This window comes from Mustela nivalis (assembly GCF_964662115.1).
Source record: "Mustela nivalis genome assembly, chromosome: 7".
NCBI classification, from domain to species: domain Eukaryota; kingdom Metazoa; phylum Chordata; class Mammalia; order Carnivora; family Mustelidae; genus Mustela; species Mustela nivalis.
Window position 1 is genome coordinate 87864278 of NC_139026.1, and position 20894 is coordinate 87885171.

The following is a 20894-nucleotide window of genomic DNA, read 5'->3' on the forward strand; positions in this document are numbered from 1 at the left end:
CACCACCAAACTCTGACCCCGAACCCCAGAGGTTCTTCCCTGACCCAAAACAAAACCGAACTCGGTCATGCCCCCTCGCGTGCCATAAACAAAACTGAACTCCCAAGCCCCCACTCTCTTGGGGGCTCGCTGGGGTCCCGGGGAGTTCTGTGTTCCTGGAGGGGCTGGTTCGGGCGCCCAGTAGACAGCGCCCTCCCGGGGCTACTGGGCTTCGAGGATTGCCAAGCGCAAGCCAGGTTGGCACCATGCCTGCTTTTCCCAAAACGCCCCCGCTCCAACCGGGGAAGCCAGCCTGGCCCGGCCAGGGAGAGGCCCGCGGACGGACGGACGGACCGCCCCGCGCGGCCCAGCCCGGCCACCCGCCCCCGCCACCGCCCGGCAGGGAGCTGAGTGGCGCGGTCCTCGGAGAATCGCCTCATTCCAGCCCCGCCGTGGGGGTGAGGCCGGGTCAGGATGCCCGGGTCGCTGGAGGAAAAGGAGGAACTGGACCCAGAGCCCGAGGAGAAGAAAAGGGAAAGACAAGGGACGGAGATAGAGGGCCAGCGGAGGTAGGCGCCCGGAGCATTATAGGACGACCGAGGCCGGACGCCGCGAAGTCTCCCAGGCAGTCCGGGACCAGCAGCGCGGAGCAGAGCGCGGGAGCCGTCCGGGGCGCACCATGCGCGGGTCCCCGGCCACCCGGCCGGTCTACACGGCGGCCGCCTGGGTCACGTGGCCCGGGCGCGTCCGCTGCTGCCCCGGCGTGGGGGCGGGCGGCGGGCCGGGGGCGCGCGGTGCCCGGGGCCGCGGCGAGCCGGTGGCGGCAGCCAGGTTCCCTCTCTGCGCGCTGCGCTGCGCCCCGGGCGCGGGAGCCGCCCACTGCCTCCCCGCGCTTGCCCCCCCGCCAGGCTGCCGGCCTCTATATAGCGCACCCCTGCACGGCCCGCGCCAGGCCACTAGCCACTCAGGGGGAGCTGCAGAGCGCGCCGCGCCCGGGAGCCAGCCCCCAGCCCCCTGCGCCGCCGCCCCGACGGGCGCCCCGCGCCGTGGCCGGCGCCGCCGGGCCCCCGCGGCCACCATGAAGAAGGAGGTGTGCTCCGTGGCCTTCCTCAAGGCAGTGTTCGCCGAGTTCCTGGCCACCCTCATCTTCGTCTTCTTTGGCCTCGGCTCGGCCCTCAAGTGGCCGTCGGCGCTGCCCAGCATCCTCCAGATCTCACTGGCCTTTGGCCTGGCCATAGGTACCCTGGCCCAGGCCCTGGGGCCGGTGAGCGGCGGCCACATCAACCCGGCCATCACGCTGGCCCTCCTGGTGGGCAACCAGATCTCCCTGCTCCGGGCCGTCTTCTACGTGGCGGCCCAGCTGGTGGGCGCCATCGCCGGGGCGGGCATCCTCTATGGGCTGGCACCACTTAATGCCCGAGGCAATCTGGCCATCAACGCGGTGAGTGCCTACGGGCCTGGGGTGGGGTAATGACCTTGAAGTGGGCTCCCTGACCAGGCCCGGACCCCATTTCAAAGATGGGTGCCACAGAATGGGTGCCTGAAACTTCTGGCTTTCTCCTGTGTCAACCCTGAGTTTTGCCTTCCTCTTGGGACCTTCCCTGCTCCTGTCTGCTCCTCATGGAGTGGTTTCATAGAAACATCAAAGACGGGTTAAAATCCTGGCTTTGGGTGACCTTGCTCCTCTGGGTCTCATTTTTCTCCACCATTCCATGGGGAGTGGGGGGATGGTCATAACCTACCACAGCAGGTGTCTAGGGGGTGACATTTAGAAATCATGCATGTGAACCCCTTACCATGGTACCAGTGTGTAGGGTCTGTTGAATATTGGTTTCTGCTCCCAGTTCCCCGCTCTCACCACCCCGCCACAGTCCCAGATTCGGTCCCCATGTCCCATGCAAACTGGGTTCATTAATCAAACACAGAGGAGGATTTTCTCGGCCATTGTCAAGCCGTGAGTCAGCCCCACCGGAGAGACGGGTTTGAGGTTGGCACTGGCAGCGGGTCAGACACGGGCGGGAGGCAGGCTGGGGGTGCAGCAAGCAAACTGGGCAGCTGCCCACAGGAGGGAGGGTAAATGCCAGCTTGTGGGGGTGGGGTATTGGGCAGAACCGTTGACAGGACCTTGTCCAGGAAAAGCTCCCTTGCACTCAGCTCCTTGGCCACAGGCCTATACATCAAGCTTCGCACACACGCTCAGGTAGGTCATTTCAGCGAATGACCTTCCTGACGTGTGCAAGGCTTGGCCCTCTGGTACAGTGGCTCCAGGTGTCGCTGGAGGCCCAAAGCCCCATTCCCCAAGCACCCGGCCATAGAGCTGGAAGGCAGGGGTTCTAATCCACCCTCCCCTTGCAGCTCAACAACAACACAACCCAGGGCCAGGCTATGGTAGTGGAGCTGATTCTGACCTTCCAGCTGGCACTCTGCATTTTCTCCTCCACCGACTCCCGCCGCACCAGTCCTGTGGGCTCTCCGGCCCTGTCCATTGGCCTTTCCGTCACACTGGGCCACCTTGTGGGGGTGAGCAATGCTGCCACTTGGCTGGAGTTGTGGGGAGCCCGTTGGGCCAAATAATGGGGCCCTAGAGCAGCACCCTTCTGAACCAGGAAACCCAGCAGTTAAGGCCTGGAGGGGGGTTGCTGTACTCTGTCCCAGGCTGGCTCCCCACAGCTCTTCTCTAGCCTGAGGGAATATGCCAGGAAGTGGGAGTTGGGGTGAAAATGGAGATCCAGGCTGAGCACAGGACTTGAGAAGAAAGAAGGGAGCACGGGCACCCATGGAGGGAGAGGTCACCAGCCTAGAAATCGAGAGACTTGATTCAGAGACTTGGCTGAGCCCCTAAACTTCTGGGTGATGCTGGGAAAGACCGGCCCTTTAGGAGTTGGACAAGCATGTTGCCCTCCTTGCCACCTGCCTCCCTCTGTCCAGATCTACTTCACCGGCTGCTCCATGAACCCAGCCCGCTCTTTCGGCCCTGCAGTGGTTATGAATCGCTTCAGCTCTGCTCACTGGGTGAGTCTCAGCCCTACCCTGGTTCCCTGGCAATGAGGGCCTGGAAACCCGGCCAAGAGCCCCTGGACTATCTGGAGGCTGTGGGCGCAGCCCTTGGGGTGGGCCTGGGAGGAGTGGCTGGAGAGAGAAAGCGATATAGAAAGGGATGGAAGGCAGCCAGAACAAGGACAAGAGTAGCTGAACGGCAGAGGACCCTGGTTCAAGCCTGGGGTGGGGTGTATCTGTACCCCTAGGGAAGGGAAGGAGATCTGTTGCTCTGTGTAGATCTCCGATGACTTGGTGTCGGTACTTCTGGGGTATGATGGGATCACACCATGTCTGTGTGTCTGTCATCTCTGATTTTTTTTTATCTGTCCCCGTTGAGGGGGCTGAGAGTCTTCCTTCCTGTGGGCCTGTCCCCCTGGACAGTCTATCTGTTGCCTCCTCATGTTCTCTCTCTCCAGGGTCTCTTTCATTTCCTGTGTGGGAGGCAGAGGAGTTCTTTTGTCTCTCCATGCCTGTTTCCTTCAAAGGGTCATTTGTGTCTCTTTAGGGTGAGGCTGGGGGCCCTGTCCTTCTGGGTATCTCTCTCTTTTGAAGATCTGAGTGTCTGTAGGTCTCCCTGTCATAGAGGAATGGAGTGTCAGTATACCTGTTCCTTAGGCAGGAGGGAATCTTTCCTTCTGGAGGTCCAGAAGTCTGTTTGTCCACCTCCCCTGAGGGTCCATAGTTCTGTCCTCTGGAGGGGAGGCTGTCGGTCTCTGAGACTCAGCCGCCTGATGCTGCTGTGTCCCCGCCAGGTGTTCTGGGTAGGCCCCATCGTGGGGGCCATCCTGGCTGCCATCCTCTACTTCTACCTGCTCTTCCCCAACTCCCTGAGCGTGAGTGAGCGCGTGGCCGTCATCAAGGGCACATATGAGCCTGAGGAGGACTGGGAAGAGCAACGAGAGGAGCGAAAGAAGACCATGGAGCTGACTGCCCGCTGACCTGGGTCAGGAAGGGGTCAGTCCCCTAGCCCCGGAACCACAGGGGCAAAATATATACATATATGACAGCAAAGCTTCCTTCCCCTACAGCTGGGTCCTCTGGGCTAGGGAGGAGGTGCTGGCTCCCCCAGCTTCACAATAAGGAATGGGAGCCGGAATCCATGATGGGACTCTTGGGTGGGGGCCAGGGGTTGGTGTCTGATGGGGAGGGGGCTCTGTCTGGGACAGGGCAGCCTGCTGCCATGAAGTCGGACCTCAGAGACTGAAAGTAGCACCAAGCTTACAGGCTGCATGGGGGCCAAGCTAGGAAGGGGTGGCCAGCAGTCTGTATGCCCCTATCTTCCCCCACCGCCCCCACCTTAAGAGCCAGAGGCGTCCCAGTCCCTTGGACCCGAAGAGGCTGCCCCTCCCCAGATTGCCTTAGGAGGGAGACAGACTGATTCATTAAATGCTGCCTTATTTATTTCCGCTCAAGGATGCACAGGGTAGTGCCGGTGTTTGGGGCAGGGGTGTACCAATAAACCACTGACATTCATGTTCTGCCTCATCTCTCCCCAGAGCATCTCCTTAAGGCACTCTGGCTGATTACCTCTGTCCCTCTGGACAGTCTGTCTCCTCTTTGTCATCCCCTATGCTCTCCACAGTCTGCATAGTTCTCCGTGGCAAGACAGGGAAGCTGAGGCCAGGGGAGGCTTAGAGAGGCAGAGCGATGAGGTAAGGAAGAGAGAGAGGGAGAGGAGGAGACAAAAACACAGAAATGGAGCTAGAGGTCAGGAGGGGACAGTGGGAGTAGAGGAGGTGTCCTCACCAACTCACCCACCTGCTCATCCCCCCACCTCAGCTGTGTAAGTCTCTGCCACTTGAGGAGGGCCTGGCCCCAGTGCCAGGGAGTACCAGGCAGGATGGAGGAGGACTGAACCCACTGGCAGCCCCTTGAGATGCCAAGGGGGTAACCAGCCAGCTCTGTCATTGGGAAGGAGACACAGCCCTGGACTGCCCTCTCTAGTCCAAAAAGATGCCATGTTGGGAGCCTGGGGTCAGAGGAAGAAACCCCCTGCCTCACTCCCCCAACATACCAGGAGCCACAGCCAGCCCTGCCTTTTTCTGGTTCTCCTCACTCCTGCCTCTGCCAGCCTCTGTTCCCGCTGTTTTCCTCTCTGGGCCTGTGGCTCTGCTCTGCTCTGTCCCTGTCCCCTTGTCCCTGGCACTCCTTAGGAAGCCTCCTTAAACTCTCTGAGCCTCCATCTCTCAAGCTAGGAAACAAGGATAAAAAAGACTTCCCTCACAGGGTTGCTGTGGGAATGATTTAAGATGAAGGGAGTGAGATACCTGGAACCAGTCTGCTCTTTAGAGAAAATGGTGGACGTGGCACAGAAAAGCAGCGCAGAATACAGCCCTGCATCATAGTTAAGGAGTCTAGCTTGGAGCTCAAATCCTACTTTGCAACTTTGGGTAACACAGCTTCTCTGAGTTGTGGTTTTTTGGTTTTCATTTTTGCAAGATGTTTTATTTATTTATTTGAGAGACAGACCACGTGAGGGGGGGGTTGCAGAGGAAGAAGCAGACTCCCTGCTGAGCAGAGAGCTCTCATCTATAAAATGGGGATACTTGTACCCACCTTGTGGGTTGCTGTGAACATAAAGGAAGACAGAGGACAGACGGAAGACGGAAGATGCTTGCGTAAACAGGGCCAGGCACCTCCGTGAGTGCTCAGTAAACTAGTGCAACAGGAACTCAGCAGGTACATATTGGTGACCCCAGCCACTCTCCACTTCTGGGCCCCTGCTCTCCTGAGAGTGAACCTGAGTTCCTGCTTCTCCGGGATGGGAACCTCTCCCATGGTCTTACAGTTTTGCTTCCGAAGAGGAGGGGCCAGTAGCATCAGGAGAGGAACTGAGATGGGGTGGAAGAAGCCAGAGACCCTGTCTGGCCAGCCTCAGTCCCAGGGAGGGAGGGTGAGGAGAGCCAGACTTCCTAGCCCTCCTTCAATTTGAGCCTAGTATCTGTGAATGGGAGCTGCAACCGCCCCTGCCCTGCCCTGCCCTGCCCTGCCCGCCTCATTTCACATGGGTGTGTGTGTGTGTGTGTGTGTGTGTGCCCTGCCCGCCTCATTTCACATGGGGGTGTGTGTGTGTGTGTGTGTGTGTGTGTGTGCCCTGCCCGCCTCATTTCACATGGGTGTGTGTGTGTGTGTGTGTGTGTGTGTGCCCTGCCCGCCTCATTTCACATGGGGGTGTGTGTGTGTGTGTGTGTGTGTGTGTGTGTGTGTGTGTGTGTGTGTGTGTGTGTGTGTGTGTGTGTGTGTGTGTGTGTGTGTTTGAGAGAGAGAGAGAGAGAACGAACCTCAGGCTCCCCTTAAAGGAGTAGTCCCTCACCTGCCTCAGCCATCCCATCCCAAACTTTGAGCGGGGCAACGCAAATACCAGCTCCGACCAGCAGGGGGAGACCTCGTCCACCGAATCCGCCGCTGCTGGGCTTCCTCTAACACAAATCCTGGGTCTGGGCCCGAGCCGCGTCGGGGTACGGGGAGTCTCTCAGGTCTGGGTCCTCTAAGCCACCAGGAAGCAGCTACCCCTAGTCCACTATCCGGGAAGGGGTGCAGAAGAGAGAGGATTCCTTCCCCCTGTCGTCGCCCACAGGCCTCAGGTACAGGCACAGACCTGACTGGGAGGCTGGCCTCTCCCTCCAGCCCAGCGACTTGCCTTCCTTTTTTGATGGGTCCGAAGGCGAGCATAAGGTGGTGAACGGTGGGTCTATGCGTGACAGACCCTCCAAGGATGGGTGGGGCACCCAGCTCGAGGGAGTTCCAGGCCTGACCTGGCCAGAGGGTGCGGGTCCCCACAGGGCTTTGTGCCCACAAGATGCAGCAGCGGGCTGATAGGTCAGCAGGGGGCGCTGTGTTCCTTGGTGGGTGAATTTCCAGGCGGCTGGGTCCGGAGCCCCAAGGGGCCTGCGCACACGTGAACACGCACACAGTCGTAGCCCGCCACATCTACAATGACCTTCAGTTGTACTCCAGGGGCTGTGTCTACTCGGTGTAGACGGCTCACGCGGTGTATGCGTGTGTGCATGTGTGTGTGTGTGTAAGAGCCACATCAACCCTCCCCCATTCTCTCACAGGGCCAAGGGGCTGCTGGGGACCAGACCCAGGAACCTGGCCCTGTGTGTTCTCAGAGAGGTATGAGTGTCACGCCCAAGGACACACATGTTCAGTCACCCCTGAGCCTCTGCTCCTCCTGGAAATGGAACCCAGGAAAAGCCTTGACTCTCCTATGGGAGGTTTCCTACTCCTCCCCCTCCCTCTCTGCCCAGGGGCTGCTGGTTTTCTCCTGGTAGGAAGGCGGACAGGGGGACATGGAGGGGGGCTGGGGGCAAAGGCAGAAAATGGCCGCAGTGTTGGCTGTCTAGGGGGGTGGGAACTGGGGTTGAGAGGTGTGTTAGCTCTCGAAGCTCCACAGGAGCCTCATGCTTCCTCTGCCAGGGGTGGATGAGGCTTCCACAATTCGGGAGGATTGCTGAGATGATGCGAGAGAAGCTACCTCGAATCCTTCCTTCCCTTTCTGACGCACTTTCATTCTCTCTTGGCTCTTCTTTCCCAGCACCTCCCTCTTTCCCCTCCCTCCTGCTCCTCCTCTGTTCCCCAAGCCAGAGGAGTCGGAGCCCACATTGCCCCTTGTGCACACACACCTCCACACTCGACTCCCCAACAGAGACAGCCACCGCAGCAGCCAGACAGGCCTCTAGGAGGTTAAAAGCACACAGCCACCGGCCAGCAGCTGTAGGCAACCAGGTGTGAGGCTTCGGCATAAGGCCTCTGAGTGTGAGGGACCTTGGAACTCACCAGTAGAGCCCAGGACTGGCAGGGTCCAGGGAGGTGCCGGCTGGAGCTGGAGCAAGGCCCTGACCAATGCCCACCTGGCCTGGGAGGGGGTGGGGGTTGAATGACCTTGGCCCCAGGCCAGACAGGGCCCCAGGAGGCGCTGCTCTGGGCCAGCTGAAGACGTGGGCTGCTGCTGAACTTGATTCTCTCAACCTCCAGGGCCCAAAGCAGGATTCCCAGGAGCTACTTGTCTAGGAGTTGCCACGGCAATCAGGACCCTTCCCACCCGAACCCAGTCCTCACACCTGTCTCCTCAGAGGGTTGAGGGAGGGCAAGCTTAACAACCAGAATTTTCTTGGCTCAGAGACTCTCTCCTAAGTATCAGCACATTTAGCCCTAATGACATATGGGGAAAGGGCAATTATCTCCATTTATAAGTGGGGAAACTGAGCTCACAGAAGTTACCCACTGGTCGGGGGTACAGCATATACAGCAGAGTGAATGCTTTCTCCTGTGTTGCTGTATCAAAGGCCCTCAACAGCCCAGCGTGAGGGCTGCTGGGTGCTTGGCGTACAGGTGCACCCTACCGAGGCTAGGCAGGGTATAGGGAAGCCCTCTGTGGTCCTGTCTGCAGGAAGTGAAGGAGAGACATGTGTCGCTCTCGGCCCGCAAGAACGACCCGCAGACGAGGTGAGTGGCAAGCTTCTTTATTGATAATTACCGCCGGGACCCCGGCACTAGTCTAAGACCCCCAGTATATACCCACCGAGTACAAACTATATCCAATAAGAGTACACCACGGCTAACATAACTACCAATCAGAAGGGCTACCTATGACATTATCTGTGTGCATACGGCGCGCTCGTGAGCACCTATGTGACTCCATAGGTTTCCATGGCTCCCCAGATCATGTGCCTCTCCCAGGACTCCTGGTATCCATCAAACGTCACCCGTGAAAGCACTCACATTCCTTAAGTTAATCTATAGTCTTTACTCCTAGGCTCCGCTTGGTACCGGACTCCTTGCATTCCTAGGGTCAATCGGTTACGTCCCTCACTCCTCAGGCCTCGCTTAGTACGTGACTCCTTGTTTCTGCTGCATGGCTCCCCACAGACATGCCTTGAGGTGCCCTGGGCCAGCCCCTAAGCAGAGAGCCCACCATGTCAGCCCACCCACACTGCCCCCACGGCCATATTCCTTCATTCCTGGAGTATTTATTAAAGCGTCTTTAATAAATAAATAAATAAATAAAATTAAGTACTGGTCTCTCCAGTACTCTGCGATTACCCAGGCCCCATTACCAAGTACCAGCCAGGAGAAGGGGAAGTGAAAACCCCAGATGAGATTGAGACCACGATCCCAGTTGCTCGCAGGGAGCCAAGAGCCCAAGGAGGGGCTCCTGACTGGACAGGAGAAGGGCTGTCTCTTCTTCAGGTCCAGAGGGAAGACGGGGAGGGCATGGAACTGCGGCAGGGGAGTTTGTGGCTGGGGAAAAGGATGGGAAGAAGTCTTACCTGCTAGTTTCTCTTTCTAGGTAGGACAGGGGGCGAGCTGAGCTGCTGGAAGAAAGCTGGAGTAGGGCACTTGGAAAGCGTGGGCAAGGTTGGATGTCGGCCTTGGAAGAATGGGGGGAGAGAGAGAGAGCTGACTGAGGACGGTGTGAGGATTGCTGAGCAGAGCTGTGACCCCCGCTGAAGCCAGGGACCATGGACTCGTCATGGCAGCAGTCTGCATGGCTGGGCGAGCTTCTCCGGCAGCGCTTGGCTGCCAGATGGGGGTAGAGGGCTGTGGAGGAGAATGGAGCGGAGAAAACAGGGAGCTAGGACAGTGGGGGCATGGATGGGGGATCTTGCTGGGGAGGGGAGGGTGAGGCCACGGAAGGCTTGAAGAATGGAAAGGGATGGGCGGGGGCCGGGGTGGGGGGTGTGAAACGGACAGAGCCTGTAACCAGAGCTGGGATATTCCACTCGAAGATTTCAGAGGGCTCAGTCCCAGGTGGGATAGATAGAAGAGCTGGCTGGAAGGAAGTAGATATGGAAGTCGCCTGCCTCCAGGAGGTCAAGAAGCTTTTATTCATTCATCCTTTCATCAACAAATATTTATCAAATGAGGAATTTGAGAGGCAAGGTAGGGGTTCGTAGGGGGAAGGGAGGGAAAAATAAACAAGATGGAACCCAGGAGGGAGAAAAACCATAAGAGACTCTTAATATTAGAAAACAGACTGAGGGACTGAGGAGGGAAGGGTGGCTGTGGCTGAGTGACGGACGTTGGGGAGGGTATGTGCTGTGAATTGTGTAAGACTGATGATTCACAGACCTATACCCTTGTGGCAAATAATACATAATATGTCAATTAAAAAAAAAAAAAAACGGGGCGCCTGGGTGGCTCAGTGGGTTAAGCCGCTGCCTTCAGCTCAGGTCATAATCTCAGGGTCCTGGGATCGAGTCCCGCATCGGGCTCTCTGCTCAGTGGAGAGCCTGCTTCCTCCTCTCTCTCTCTCTGCCTGCCTCTCTGCCTACTTGTGATCTCTCTCTCTGTCAAATAAATAAATAAATAAAAATCTTAAAAAAAAAAAAAAAAAAAAAAAAACAGAAAAAAAAATATTTATCAAGCCCAGGGCACCCGGGTGGCTCAGTCAGTTAAGTGTCTGCCTTTGGCTTGGGACATGATCCTGGGGTCCTGGGATGGAGCCCCGCATCAGGCTCCCTACTTGGCGGGGAGTCTGCCCCTCCTTTTGCCTCTGCGTGCTGCTCCCCCTGCTTCTGTGCACGTTCTCTGTCTTTCTGTCTCTCTGTCAAATAATAAATAATATATATATTTTTAAAGATTTTATTTATTTATTTGACAGAGATCACAAGTAGGCAGAGAGGCAGGCAGAGAGAGAGGAAAGGAAGCAGGCTCCCTGCTGGGCAGAGAGCCTGATGCTGGGCTCCATCCCAGGACCCTGAGCCGAAGGCAGAGGCTTTAACCCACTCAGCCACCCAGACGCCCCAATAAATAAAATCTTTAAAAAATATATTTCTCAAGCACCAACTCTGGCCAATCCCTGTGCAAGACACTAGATGTAGGGATGAGCAAAATTTCTTTCCTGCTCCCTGAGGGACTCACTGTCCCATTAAGGAGGCACACTAACGCCATGACAGCACTCTGTGGTGACACAAGTGTACAAACGTGCCCAGGTGGTGTGGGAGCACACGGAGGGCTCATCACCCAGGAAAGGAGGGGGCGACACTGAATCTGAGTGTTAGGAATGAGTTAGAAGTTACCCAAGCAAGAGACGTGGGAAGGGCTATCCAGGGGGAAGACAGAGGGTTCTCCAAGGAGCAACCAGCAGGGCATGTTGTGAACCCCTGGCCATTTGGTGAGGCCACAGGGTAAAGGACAAAGCAAGAAGTGGGGAGAGGTGAGGTGGGAGGAGCAGGATCCCTGAGGACCCTGTAGGCCAGGCACAAGGGCACTTTGAAGGGATTTTAGCAAGGGAGCAGCAGAATCAGATTTGCATTTTAGAAAGATCACTGGGGCTGCAGTGTGGATAATTGATTGGAGCTGAGTGAGGAAGCAGACAGAGAGAATGGTTCAAGGCCACAGGGCAGTGGGGGTGGCAAGAAGAGGGCACAGTCAAGAAATATTTAGGATTCCAAATCAGCAGGATTCAACGCCTTTATTCGTTGGGGGCAGGAAAGAGAGAAGGCTCAAGGACGATTCCTGGGTGCCACCAAGGGAGTTGGAAAAAACCGGAAGAGTGCATGGGTGGGGCAGAGGGGGTGCGCGCAGAGAGCGCTGAGGGTCGCCTTTTAAGACAGGTCGCATTTGAGGAACCTAAAGACAACCAGGACATATCCACTGAGCAGGAATTTATGGCCAGGGGCGAGGTCAGGGCATCCCGTAGTGATGAAGAAGCGAAGACCATTGTTTCCACAGCTCCACAGATTGTACTTAGGGAGGGAACACCTTTGTTGGAGAAAATATCTTTATATCTTTATATGCTGCTGGGGTGAAAAGGGTAGAGCCTAGGGCCTGGGTGACCTTAGGGCCAGCATCGCCACAAAAATGGCTCAGTGGCCCTGTGTGAGGCTTGAGAGGAATTGCTCAGGTCCCTGAGAAGGAGAGCAGGGCAGTGGTGGGGGAGAGGGCCTGAGAGGGAGGGGGCAGGCAAGGGAGACAGGACAGGGCAAGGACAAGCCAGTGGAAATTCCCAGCTCACAGGGGAGAAACTCTCCACTGCCATGTGTGTCATCTGATCAGCTGTGGAAGACGCCCCTTCTCCCCATGTCCCCCCTGCGCCCACACAGACCCAGGTCCTTAGTATAGTTGACTCTGTTCACATCTGCTTTCTGTGAGTAGGGATTTCGGTGGGAAAGGAGGAAAGAGCTTCATTTCACATGTGGGTTTTGGGGGCATTGAATAGTGTGAGCCCATTCGGAGGCAGAGCCTGGAGGCGGGGGTGGGGGAGGGCAGGACAGCAGGAGCCTCTGGGAACTCCCAGGACCCTCGAAGCCGGCCTTGGACTTGGAGATGTGAGGAGCTTCTCCATCTAAGCTGGAATGCCATGCCCACCACTAGCCCTGCCCCTGCCCCCCTCAGGCTGGGCCCCAGCCTGCGGCAGCCTTATCTCTGTCCGGGCTCAGGAACCTGAAGGTTCCAGCTCAGTGCCTGGGGGCTGCCCCCCTCCCTCCAGCTGAGAGGTGAGCTTAGGGTGGAGCAAGCCAGGGAGCACCCCTCCTCATCCCAGCATCACACCTCCCACCCACAGAAACACCACAAACCTGCTCCCTGCCAGTCTGACCAACAGGTCTGTGGGTCAGCAGCTAGGAGAGGAGCAGGCCAGAGACAAGAGACCCACCAAGATAGCCGAGATCAGAGGCTAGAGAAACAGAGGTCTCAGGAGAAGTAGAGGCAGCCGCTGAGGCAGCCGGAGCCAGACCCAGGGCAGCCTGGCAGGTGAGGCTGGGCCAGCATGTTGGCCTGCCAGTTCTGGAGAGCTATCAGCAGGGCGCTGTTTGCCGAGTTCCTGGCCACGGGGCTGTACGTGTTTTTTGGGGTGGGCTCAGCCCTGCCCTGGCCCTCGGCGCTCCCCACCGTGCTGCAGATCGCCATCACCTTCAACCTGGCCACGGCTGTGGCTGTGCAGATCACCTGGAAGACCAGCGGGGGCCACATCAATCCTGCCGTGACTCTGGCCTTCCTCGTGGGCTCCCAAATCTCCTTGCCCCGTGCCATGGCCTATGTGGCTGCCCAGCTGGCAGGGGCCACTGCGGGGGCTGCTCTGCTTTATGGGGTCATCCCAGGAGACATCCGAGAAACCCTTGGGGTTAACATGGTAGGTGCAGGGAGGGGCACCTGACAGGCCTAGGAAGGGATGCCCCCGCAGCGGGTAAGAGTGGAGGGCCAGGCCTGAGGAGCAGGGAGGGGAGGTAATAACTCAGCCATGTGCTCCTTACCTGCTCTGGGCTGAGCCTTGGGACACAGAAGAAGCCGACTGTGGCCTCAGTGCAGGCAGAGCAGGAATGGGGTTATGGCACCAGGAACAGGTGGAACAGGGCCAGGAGTCAGGAAAGGACCAGGCATTGAAGGGTCAGGGTGGCCAGGGATACCTGGGGCTGTGGGTAGTGGCAGGAGTCCCGATATGCCCTTCTTCTCTCCCAGTCTACCCCACGAGCCCTGCTCCTCGGCGTCCCCATGTTCCTCCTTCCCCTGAGGCCTGTCTCACTCCCCCAGATTCCCCTAATCATCTATCCTTCCACCTACTTCCCCAAGTCTCCTCCTTCTACTCCTACCCACGGTCTCCTCCCAGTCTGCTCAAAAACCTGTACGCCACCCCCTCCCCTGCTCTGAGCCTTCCCTCCCCCATCAGAACTTGCCAACGAAGCCCCTTGCCAACTACCAGCCCCAGCCAACTGGTGGGCTAGGAGTGGGGGCCGCTCCCTTCTGCAGGGAGCAGGAGTCCAGGGCTGACCGGAACTCCACTGCACAGCTCTCCCCATCTCCTTGGGTCCTGGAATCTGCGGTGGTGAGGTGTCACCCCCCTACAGTGGGGCAATGAGGCCTGAGCGGGTCACCAACCAGCATCACCTCCAGCACAGCCTCCTCATCCAGGTCCGGAGCAGCGTCTCAACAGGCCAGGCCGTGGCTGTGGAGCTGGTTCTGACCCTGCAGCTGGTACTCTGTGTTTTTGTTTGCACCGACAACCGGCAGGCATCGGGCTCCCCGGCCACCATGATGGGGATCTCTCTGGCGCTGGGGCACCTCATTGGGGTAAGAGGCAAAGTGGACACTGTGGACACGCACACACTGGTCACTCCCCGAGGAGCCTGCTGGGACCCTGAAGGCCAGGAAGTGCCCCTCCCTGAGCCCTTAGTTGGGTTGGTTGGAGGCTGTGTTCCCACAATCCAGGTCTGGGGTATGGTGCTGTCGTGGTCAAGGCTCTAAGCCAGGACAGAGGTGGTTGTCCCCTCCTGGGCCTGCCTTAAGCCTCCTCACATCCTAAACCAGCACTTGCCCTCCAGGTCTACTTCACAGGCTGCTCCATGAACCCGGCCCGCTCCTTCGGCCCCGCTATCATCGTTGGGAAGTTCGAGGTCCACTGGGTGAGAGCCTCTGCTGGCCGCCGTGGGATGGGAAGGGCCTGGGCAAGGGCAATAGGGACTGTGGCTCTCACCAGTGGGCAGTCCACTGGGACTTGGGGAGATGGGACCTCCACTGCAGACCTTCTTGACCTCCCAGTGGAGGTTTCCCTTGGCTTGGAAGACAAAGGCGAGTATCCTGGCTTGTACTTCCTTTCTTTCCATCTTCAAGAGCCAAGGGGACCCAGTAGGCTGTTAATAAATGGGCCGGGGCGGGAGACACAGGCTTGGCCCAGGCCTCAAGTCCTGGCTGTTTCCTTATTCACTTCCTCCAGCTGGACCAGTTTCCAAACTTGGATAAAGAAAAAGACAAACAGAAATAGACACACACACACCAGCAGAAGCAGGAACAGCACTTAGCCAGGCCTCCTGGTTGGAACAGGGGAGGCCAAGAGGAGGGAAGCAGGAGTGGTGAGGAGACTGGGCCTGCCCCACGCAAGGCAAGGTCACCTCACCTGCAGAGACTCGGCAGGCAGGATGCCCATTTCTCCATTTTGTCACCATGTAGAGAGCCTGAGGGGTCCTGGTAGACCAAGTTAATACTAGGGAAGCAGCCTAGGATGCCGAATCTACCCTGTGATCCTGATGACTCATGCCTGTTTCTCTCTGTCCCCTCAGATCTTCTGGGTGGGACCCCTGGCAGGAGCTGTCCTGGCTTCCCTGATCTACAACTTTATCCTCTTCCCTGGCACCAAGACCATGGCCCAGCGACTGGCCATCCTCATGGGTAGCGAAGAAGTAGAGAAAGTGGCAGAAGAGGAGCCCGAGAAGAGAGAATCCCAGTCCAGTTCAGGGGACACAGAATCGGGGAACATGTGTCAGACAGTATAGAACGGGACCCCTCATCTTTGGGCTTCTGCGAGGAGCCCTTTAGGTGGATAAGCTGCCTTGTACAACCAGATGTCGGGTTTTATGGGGGGAGGGGGAGGGGGGAGAGGATGAGGGCAGGAAGGATGGGGAGGCTAGGCCTCTTGTCCTAACAGGGTGGGCCGGGAATGCCAATCCCTACCCCTGGCATTATATTTCTAGACAGAAAGAATCTGGGAAGCAAATCTGTTCAGTTTCCTCCTCCTACATCTCTTAATGGGACAGAGCAGAAGGAGGCAGGGAAATTCATGACTGCCCTCCTCTTCTCTCATCCATCTGGATCCTAGTGGGCATCGTGGGCCTCCAGATCGCCTTGTCTTGGGTATTAGAGCCCAGACAGCCATTCAGCTTAGATACTAAGGGCTATAGAGACCTTGGGGAACCTCAACATCTCACCCACCCTTGAAGGGAAAGCGAGACTTCCCAGAAGAATCAGGTCCTGGGATGGTCTCTGAGCTCCTCATAGGGATATCTCTGCTCTTGGGTATAGTTTGGGGGCTACAGACCAGCCCTCAGCCTGAGGCTGTGCCCTGAGGACAGAGACGGTCCTTCCAATCGATCTTCATTCCTCAGGCTTCTAAATACACAGGAGAGGACCCTGCCTTGGGGAAGAGGGGCAGGATATAGGCAAGGGAGGTTTGGGTCAAACAGGGCTTTTCCAGGGCAGGCTCTCCCCAGATGTTTGCCCACCTTCGATGCCACAGCCCCATCCATGGGAACAATCCTGAGAGGGGAAGGTCCTTATCCCAGCCCCCTGTTCATGACCTGGGCAATAAACTGTCTCCAGCCTCATTTGCAATTTTGCCAGGATCCTCAAAAAGCTACTAATGAAGTCCCAAGGATGGTAAGAACTTAGGAATGACCCAAGAAACCAGAATTTGCAGTTCGGTGCTTCTGAAGGACAGCAAGCCTCAGTGGGTTTGTTTGTATTTATAAGCTGCTGTAAATACTGTCCCCCCATGACTTGGGGCCCTATGGATCTCAGCTTCCCCAGCTATAAAATGGGCACAGTCCTCCCCTAGCGCCCGCTGTCAAAACAAGTAAGAGACTGGAAAATGTTTTTGGATGTTAAAATGTTAGAAAAACAAACCCAATAAATGATGATTATTGTCACTGTTACTGTAATTATCGGGTTTGAATACAATTGCTGTTGGTAATGGGAGGGTGGAGGGAAGAAGTGAGAGGAGGAGGATTGAGAGGGAAGGAAAAGAGAATAGGCTTTTCTCTTTTCATCTGTTCCACTTACTTGCACTGCCTCCTTCTCTCCTGGATCCACTGACCCGGGAGCTTTGTGTGTGTGGAGGGGTTGAGGAGGGCCACTGGAACAAAGAGACAAGCCAATAAAAGTCAGTTCTTCTCATCTCTATGGTGCCCATCACCATGGTACCCTGAGATACAGCAACCAAATGCATAAAAAAGATAGGACCTTTTCCATGATGTCTCCAAAGGCACCGGGCATGGGAGGGGCTCCCAAAGTCTTTCATGGACAGGGTGACAGAGCCCAGCCAGTAACTAGAGCAAGAGCTGAGTCCCCAAGTGCTTGTGGCCACAGTGACCGCGTTCAGAGTTCTGTGATATTGTCAGTGTGGAGTACTATTTACATCTCTCCAAGCCAGGCCCCTCTCATCCATCTTACAATCTCTCAGAGCCCAGGGCTTCCCGTGCCCTTTTATGAGCAGGGAGAGCTGAGTGTGGGGGAGGGGGGAGGGCTGTGATTGACTTGCTAAAGGTCACCCAGCTCAGTACCAAAGCCCCCTAAGGTCTCCTCAGCTCCCAGCTTAGAATTTTTCAGAACAGAGCTCTGGGGGTGGGGGGGTGTCTATACAAGCTCTAGCAGGAGGAAGGAAGGAAGGAAGGACAGAAGGACGGATGGACTGGAAAGTTGACAAAGGCAGGAGGGCAGAGTTCCTGCAGTAGGCTCCGAAGCCCCTAGACAAATTATCTCTGCGTCCCCAGAGCTGAGCACACACTGGGTACTCCATGGAAGTTTGATGAATCCAATGACTGAGACTGGGCAACTGGGGAGGGAGGGGAGGCGGTCATTGATCAAGAGAATTCAGGAGGTGCAACTTCCAGTGTGCCAGGATGAGAGCAGCTGAGGCGCCTGTGCTTGCAGGGAGGGAAAGCTGGGACCAGGGGGCACAGCCACCCTGGAGCCTCGGAGAGCTCCCTGGAGCTCCTCGGGAGCAGACTGTGGACCCTCTGTCTCGGGAACTTCCGGGCCAAAAGGGTCAGACTGCTTGGAGAGAGCTGGGGGCTAGTTTCACGAATAGTTCTTTAAAGCTGTGCTCTGTTGGAAGAGGCTAGAGCAAGGGGGGAGACAAGCTTCATGAAAAGTGAGGAAATAGGTTAGAATCTGAAGAGCATCCAAAGTTAGACACAGGAATGAATATCCAAAGGTTAGCGTCTCCTTCTCTGGCGCCCTTTAATAGGACAGCCAGCCATCTGTTTGGATGAGGGAAGGGCTGGCCCTTGGGGAGCCAAGTTCACAGGTACCAGCCTGGGGCAACGGGGCGTCATAGCCTCAGCCCCTGGGCCTGGGGTGGGGTGAGAGGGTGGCAGCAGTGGGAGCATGGGGAGGACAGAGACCCAACCACGCAGACCCTCGGTGTGCACTCCCTTCCTCCCAGTTGTCACGGGAAGTTTTTAATTAATGGTGTGTAATCTGATCTGGCCCTTCTCCCCGCTGAGCACTGCCTTCAATCAGCAGAGCCATCTGCAATTGCAATTCATAATTCTCCCGAAAGGGAGGGGGGTGCCTTGGTGATTAATACAATTAGCCTTTTATGTTGATGATTGCCTTAGCAGGAGCAGATGATGTGAGCTCAGAGCCGCTCAGAGCCTAGGCTGCCGTGTCCCCAATTGGCTGGCAGGATGCCCCTCTCCACTTCCCACCCCCACTGCTACCTCTGGCTGGAAAGAGGACACACTGGGACCACACTGGGCAGGGGAGGGGTGCGGGGAGTCCACCAAGGGGCCAGGCTCTGGGACACATTTGGGCTGCTGGGACTGAGGTAGAGGAGAAGAGGCTTTTCACTTTCCAAAGAACATCACTTTGACTTAAACGATTCTGGATACCATATTAAAAAAAGAAAAAAGAAAAAAAGAAAGAAGGCTACATAAAGGTATAATAGGTGTTGAAAGGGTTGAAAAAGTTGAAATACAGGCTCAGGCAGTTACAGCTGGGTGAACTTAAGCAAGTTACTTAAGCATCCTGAGCCTCACTATCCTCATGTAGAAAATGGGGTCTATTCAGTAAGGGTGGCAGGAACCACACGGGAAGAATGTGATTAGCTAGGCAGCCCCCAACACAGATCTCAGTTGGTGGTAGGGTTGTCACCATCATGGCAGTAGACTGCTGACTGCCGTTCCCCCTTGCCAATGGTTCAGCTGCTTCCCAGAAGTTCCTAAGGCAGCTCAGCAGCCCAGCCCGCTATTACTAAAGAAGGACCCACTTCCTCCCCATTCCCCAACCTTAGTTAGCTTAAGCAGAGGATAGTGTGTATATGAGTGTGTTGGGGGAGGAGGATCCCAGAGGAAAGAAGAGTCAAGATTCATACCCAAAGGGCGCCTGGCTGGCTTAGTTGGAAGAGTATGTGACTCTTGATCTCGGGGTTGTGAGTTCGAGCCATATGTTGGTTGTAGAGATTACTAAAAATAAATTTTTTTTTAAAAAGGAAAAAAATGAATGAAACTCGTGAAGGAAGGAAAGGCCTCCCCGGACAGAGAGGTGGAGCACTGGAGTGATTTGTGGCTGAAAGCTGGTTTGCAGGAAGATCCAGGAAATGAGAGTAAGGAGGCCAGGTGCCTACCAAGGGGTACAAAGATGCAGGACTTTGAGCATCTGGAATTTCATAGGAAAGCTACACAATCAAAAGGGAAGCAGCCATCAGAGCTGAGTACTTAAGAGGTGGCACCAATGAAAGTCAGGGATCTCTGATCTATAGTAAGGTCAAGTGATCCAGAACAAGCTGACTGGCAACTTGATGGGAGAGTGCCCATGGTCGGGAGAGGATATAGTCTCAGTCCCTCCCAGCCCATAGCCCTGCACTCCAGGACCCTGAGCAGCAGAAGAGAGCCCCTTATCAACAGGGATGTTGACCTAGACCAATGCCAGGCCCAAGCAATGTCAGAGGGAAGACAGGGAGCAAAGAAGGGAGGGGAGAAGCTAAGGGCTAATCAAAAAGAAGAATCTGGCCTAACAGTGGTCACTGGGGGCAGCTGGGGCAGGGGTTCTGCATGGCCAAGATGTGCAATCACCTCTTGGGGAGGGGCAGCTACACCGAGGAGCAGTCGCAGTCAGCCAAAGCCAGAGGGGAGGCACAGTTAGGGAAGGGGGCTTATGAGACTGTGGAGTCTGACAGCACTAATTAGTAGGCTGCAGTGAAGGGGCATAGAAGGGGGAAATGCAAACTGTTTCAGAGCTCTGATTAAGTCAATGAAAGGGACAGTTATTTTTTTCCCTTTTTAAAACTTTTTATTTTTTATTAACATATAATGTATTATTAGCCCCAGGGGTACAGTTCTATGAATCGCCAAGTTTACACACTTCACAGCACTCACCATAGCACATAAAAAGGGGCAGTTATTGCCAAAACTGGGAGCAGGGTATGCCACTGATGGTGGCACAGACTAACAACTCCACCCCAGCTCCGTGGATGGATGGAACAAGGCCCGCCCAGGCCAGGGCCCAGCCTGGGATCCAGAGGAGAGGATGGACAGTCCTCAGTGTCCAGTTATGAGGCACGAGGCTGGAGGTGCCTCTCTGCCCAGAATACACTTCCTGGTCCTCTCTGGCTGCCCTGTGTGGCCTGACGTGCAGCCTAATGTCATGGCCTCAGGCTGGTAAGCCTCCAGGGCCTCCCTCCAGAGCTCCCCACAGCATGCGACACATACCTCTGTCCTGGCACTGAACACGCTACTTCACAATTATTTGAACACTTCTCTCCACCGCAATGTAAAGACCTTCTTAAACAAAATTAGATTTTTAGTCTCCTCATCTCAGGGCAACAATTTCCTTAACTTGGCTATCTGTCCTTTTTGTTGGTCCCCAAACCATGGCCTTCCGGTTTCATGGGAGGAAAGACCTCTGATACTCTGGATTTGGTGAGCAAGTCGGAAAAGGGATTGCAGTAAACATTCCCAGCTCCCTGCCCGAACAGACCTCTGACCTCCTCTGTGTTCAAGCACCCTAGGCTTTCAGTGCTGCACTCATTTCAGAACTCCAATAGGAAGTTCTAGTATTTTGGTTGTAGCCTCACTGATTCACAGTGACTTTTTTCTAACCCTTCCCTGACTCCGGGGTCACATGTAATGGCTCTAGGGGCCATGACTGGGACAGATTTTGATTCTATCCTACACATTGCCTGTCTCTTTGTGCCAGATGTTCTGGGGCTGAGCTCTCCTTTTCCTATCCTGCAGCTTCCCTCAGACACAGAGAACACAGAGAACTCCCTGTTTTAAAGATCTTGGACCACAGCTAAATAACAGGTTCCCTGACCTCATCTGTTCTGTTCTAGCCAACACCCTATCTCCCGCGAACAGCAAACACTTTCAGTCCAAATAACATGGATAGTAAGATGCTTGACTATTTTATAAGAAAAAACACTGCATTGTTTTTGTAAGATG

At 55.9% G+C, this 20894-nt stretch overlaps 2 protein-coding genes and 2 long non-coding RNA genes across 5 annotated transcripts; 3 read left to right on the plus strand and 1 right to left on the minus strand.

Annotated features, from left to right (window-relative positions):
* Positions 1 to 566: 566 nt before the first annotated feature.
* On the plus strand, positions 567 to 4491 carry LOC309869130 (aquaporin-5). Its single transcript, XM_082739682.1, has 4 exons — positions 567 to 1420; positions 2335 to 2499; positions 2908 to 2991; positions 3771 to 4491. The coding sequence occupies exons 1-4, from the start codon at positions 659 to 661 to the stop codon at positions 3954 to 3956; spliced, it is 1197 nt and encodes a 398-aa protein (XP_082595808.1). The 5' UTR covers positions 567 to 658; the 3' UTR covers positions 3957 to 4491.
* Positions 3869 to 5435, minus strand: LOC309869131. The gene is made up of 2 exons (XR_014314003.1): positions 4306 to 5435; positions 3869 to 4126 (listed from the first exon to the last, which is right to left on the minus strand). It is a non-coding gene; the product is annotated as an uncharacterized lncRNA (long non-coding RNA).
* A 2328-nt stretch (positions 5436 to 7763) lies between these two features.
* Positions 7764 to 9028, plus strand: LOC309869132. The gene is made up of 2 exons (XR_014314004.1): positions 7764 to 8428; positions 8890 to 9028. It is a non-coding gene; the product is annotated as an uncharacterized lncRNA (long non-coding RNA).
* Positions 9029 to 12528: 3500 nt separating this feature from the next.
* On the plus strand, positions 12529 to 16391 carry AQP6 (aquaporin 6). Of its 2 annotated transcripts, XM_082739683.1 has the most exons (4): positions 12531 to 13096; positions 13873 to 14031; positions 14283 to 14363; positions 15018 to 16391. In XM_082739683.1, exons 1-4 carry the CDS (start codon positions 12734 to 12736, stop codon positions 15228 to 15230), a joined length of 816 nt encoding a protein of 271 aa, XP_082595809.1. In that variant the 5' UTR covers positions 12531 to 12733; the 3' UTR covers positions 15231 to 16391. The 2 variants fall into 2 exon arrangements, with proteins under 2 accessions (XP_082595810.1, XP_082595809.1); XM_082739684.1 differs by lacking the exon at positions 13873 to 14031 and having other exon boundaries at positions 12529 to 13096.
* The last annotated feature ends 4503 nt before the right edge of the window (positions 16392 to 20894 follow it).

Excerpts from the sequence above, each read along its gene's own strand:
- LOC309869130 (XM_082739682.1), top strand. The coding sequence starts at position 659 with ATGCGCGGGTCCCCGGCCACCCGGCCGGTCTACACGGCGGCCGCCTGG. Across the intron at positions 2,500-2,907 it reads CACTGGGCCACCTTGTGGGG|ATCTACTTCACCGGCTGCTC; the intron begins GTGAGCAATGCT and ends CCCTCTGTCCAG. Across the intron at positions 2,992-3,770 it reads GCTTCAGCTCTGCTCACTGG|GTGTTCTGGGTAGGCCCCAT; the intron begins GTGAGTCTCAGC and ends TGTCCCCGCCAG.
- AQP6 (XM_082739683.1), top strand. The coding sequence starts at position 12,734 with ATGTTGGCCTGCCAGTTCTGGAGAGCTATCAGCAGGGCGCTGTTTGCC. Across the intron at positions 14,032-14,282 it reads CGCTGGGGCACCTCATTGGG|GTCTACTTCACAGGCTGCTC; the intron begins GTAAGAGGCAAA and ends CTTGCCCTCCAG. Across the intron at positions 14,364-15,017 it reads GGAAGTTCGAGGTCCACTGG|ATCTTCTGGGTGGGACCCCT; the intron begins GTGAGAGCCTCT and ends CTGTCCCCTCAG.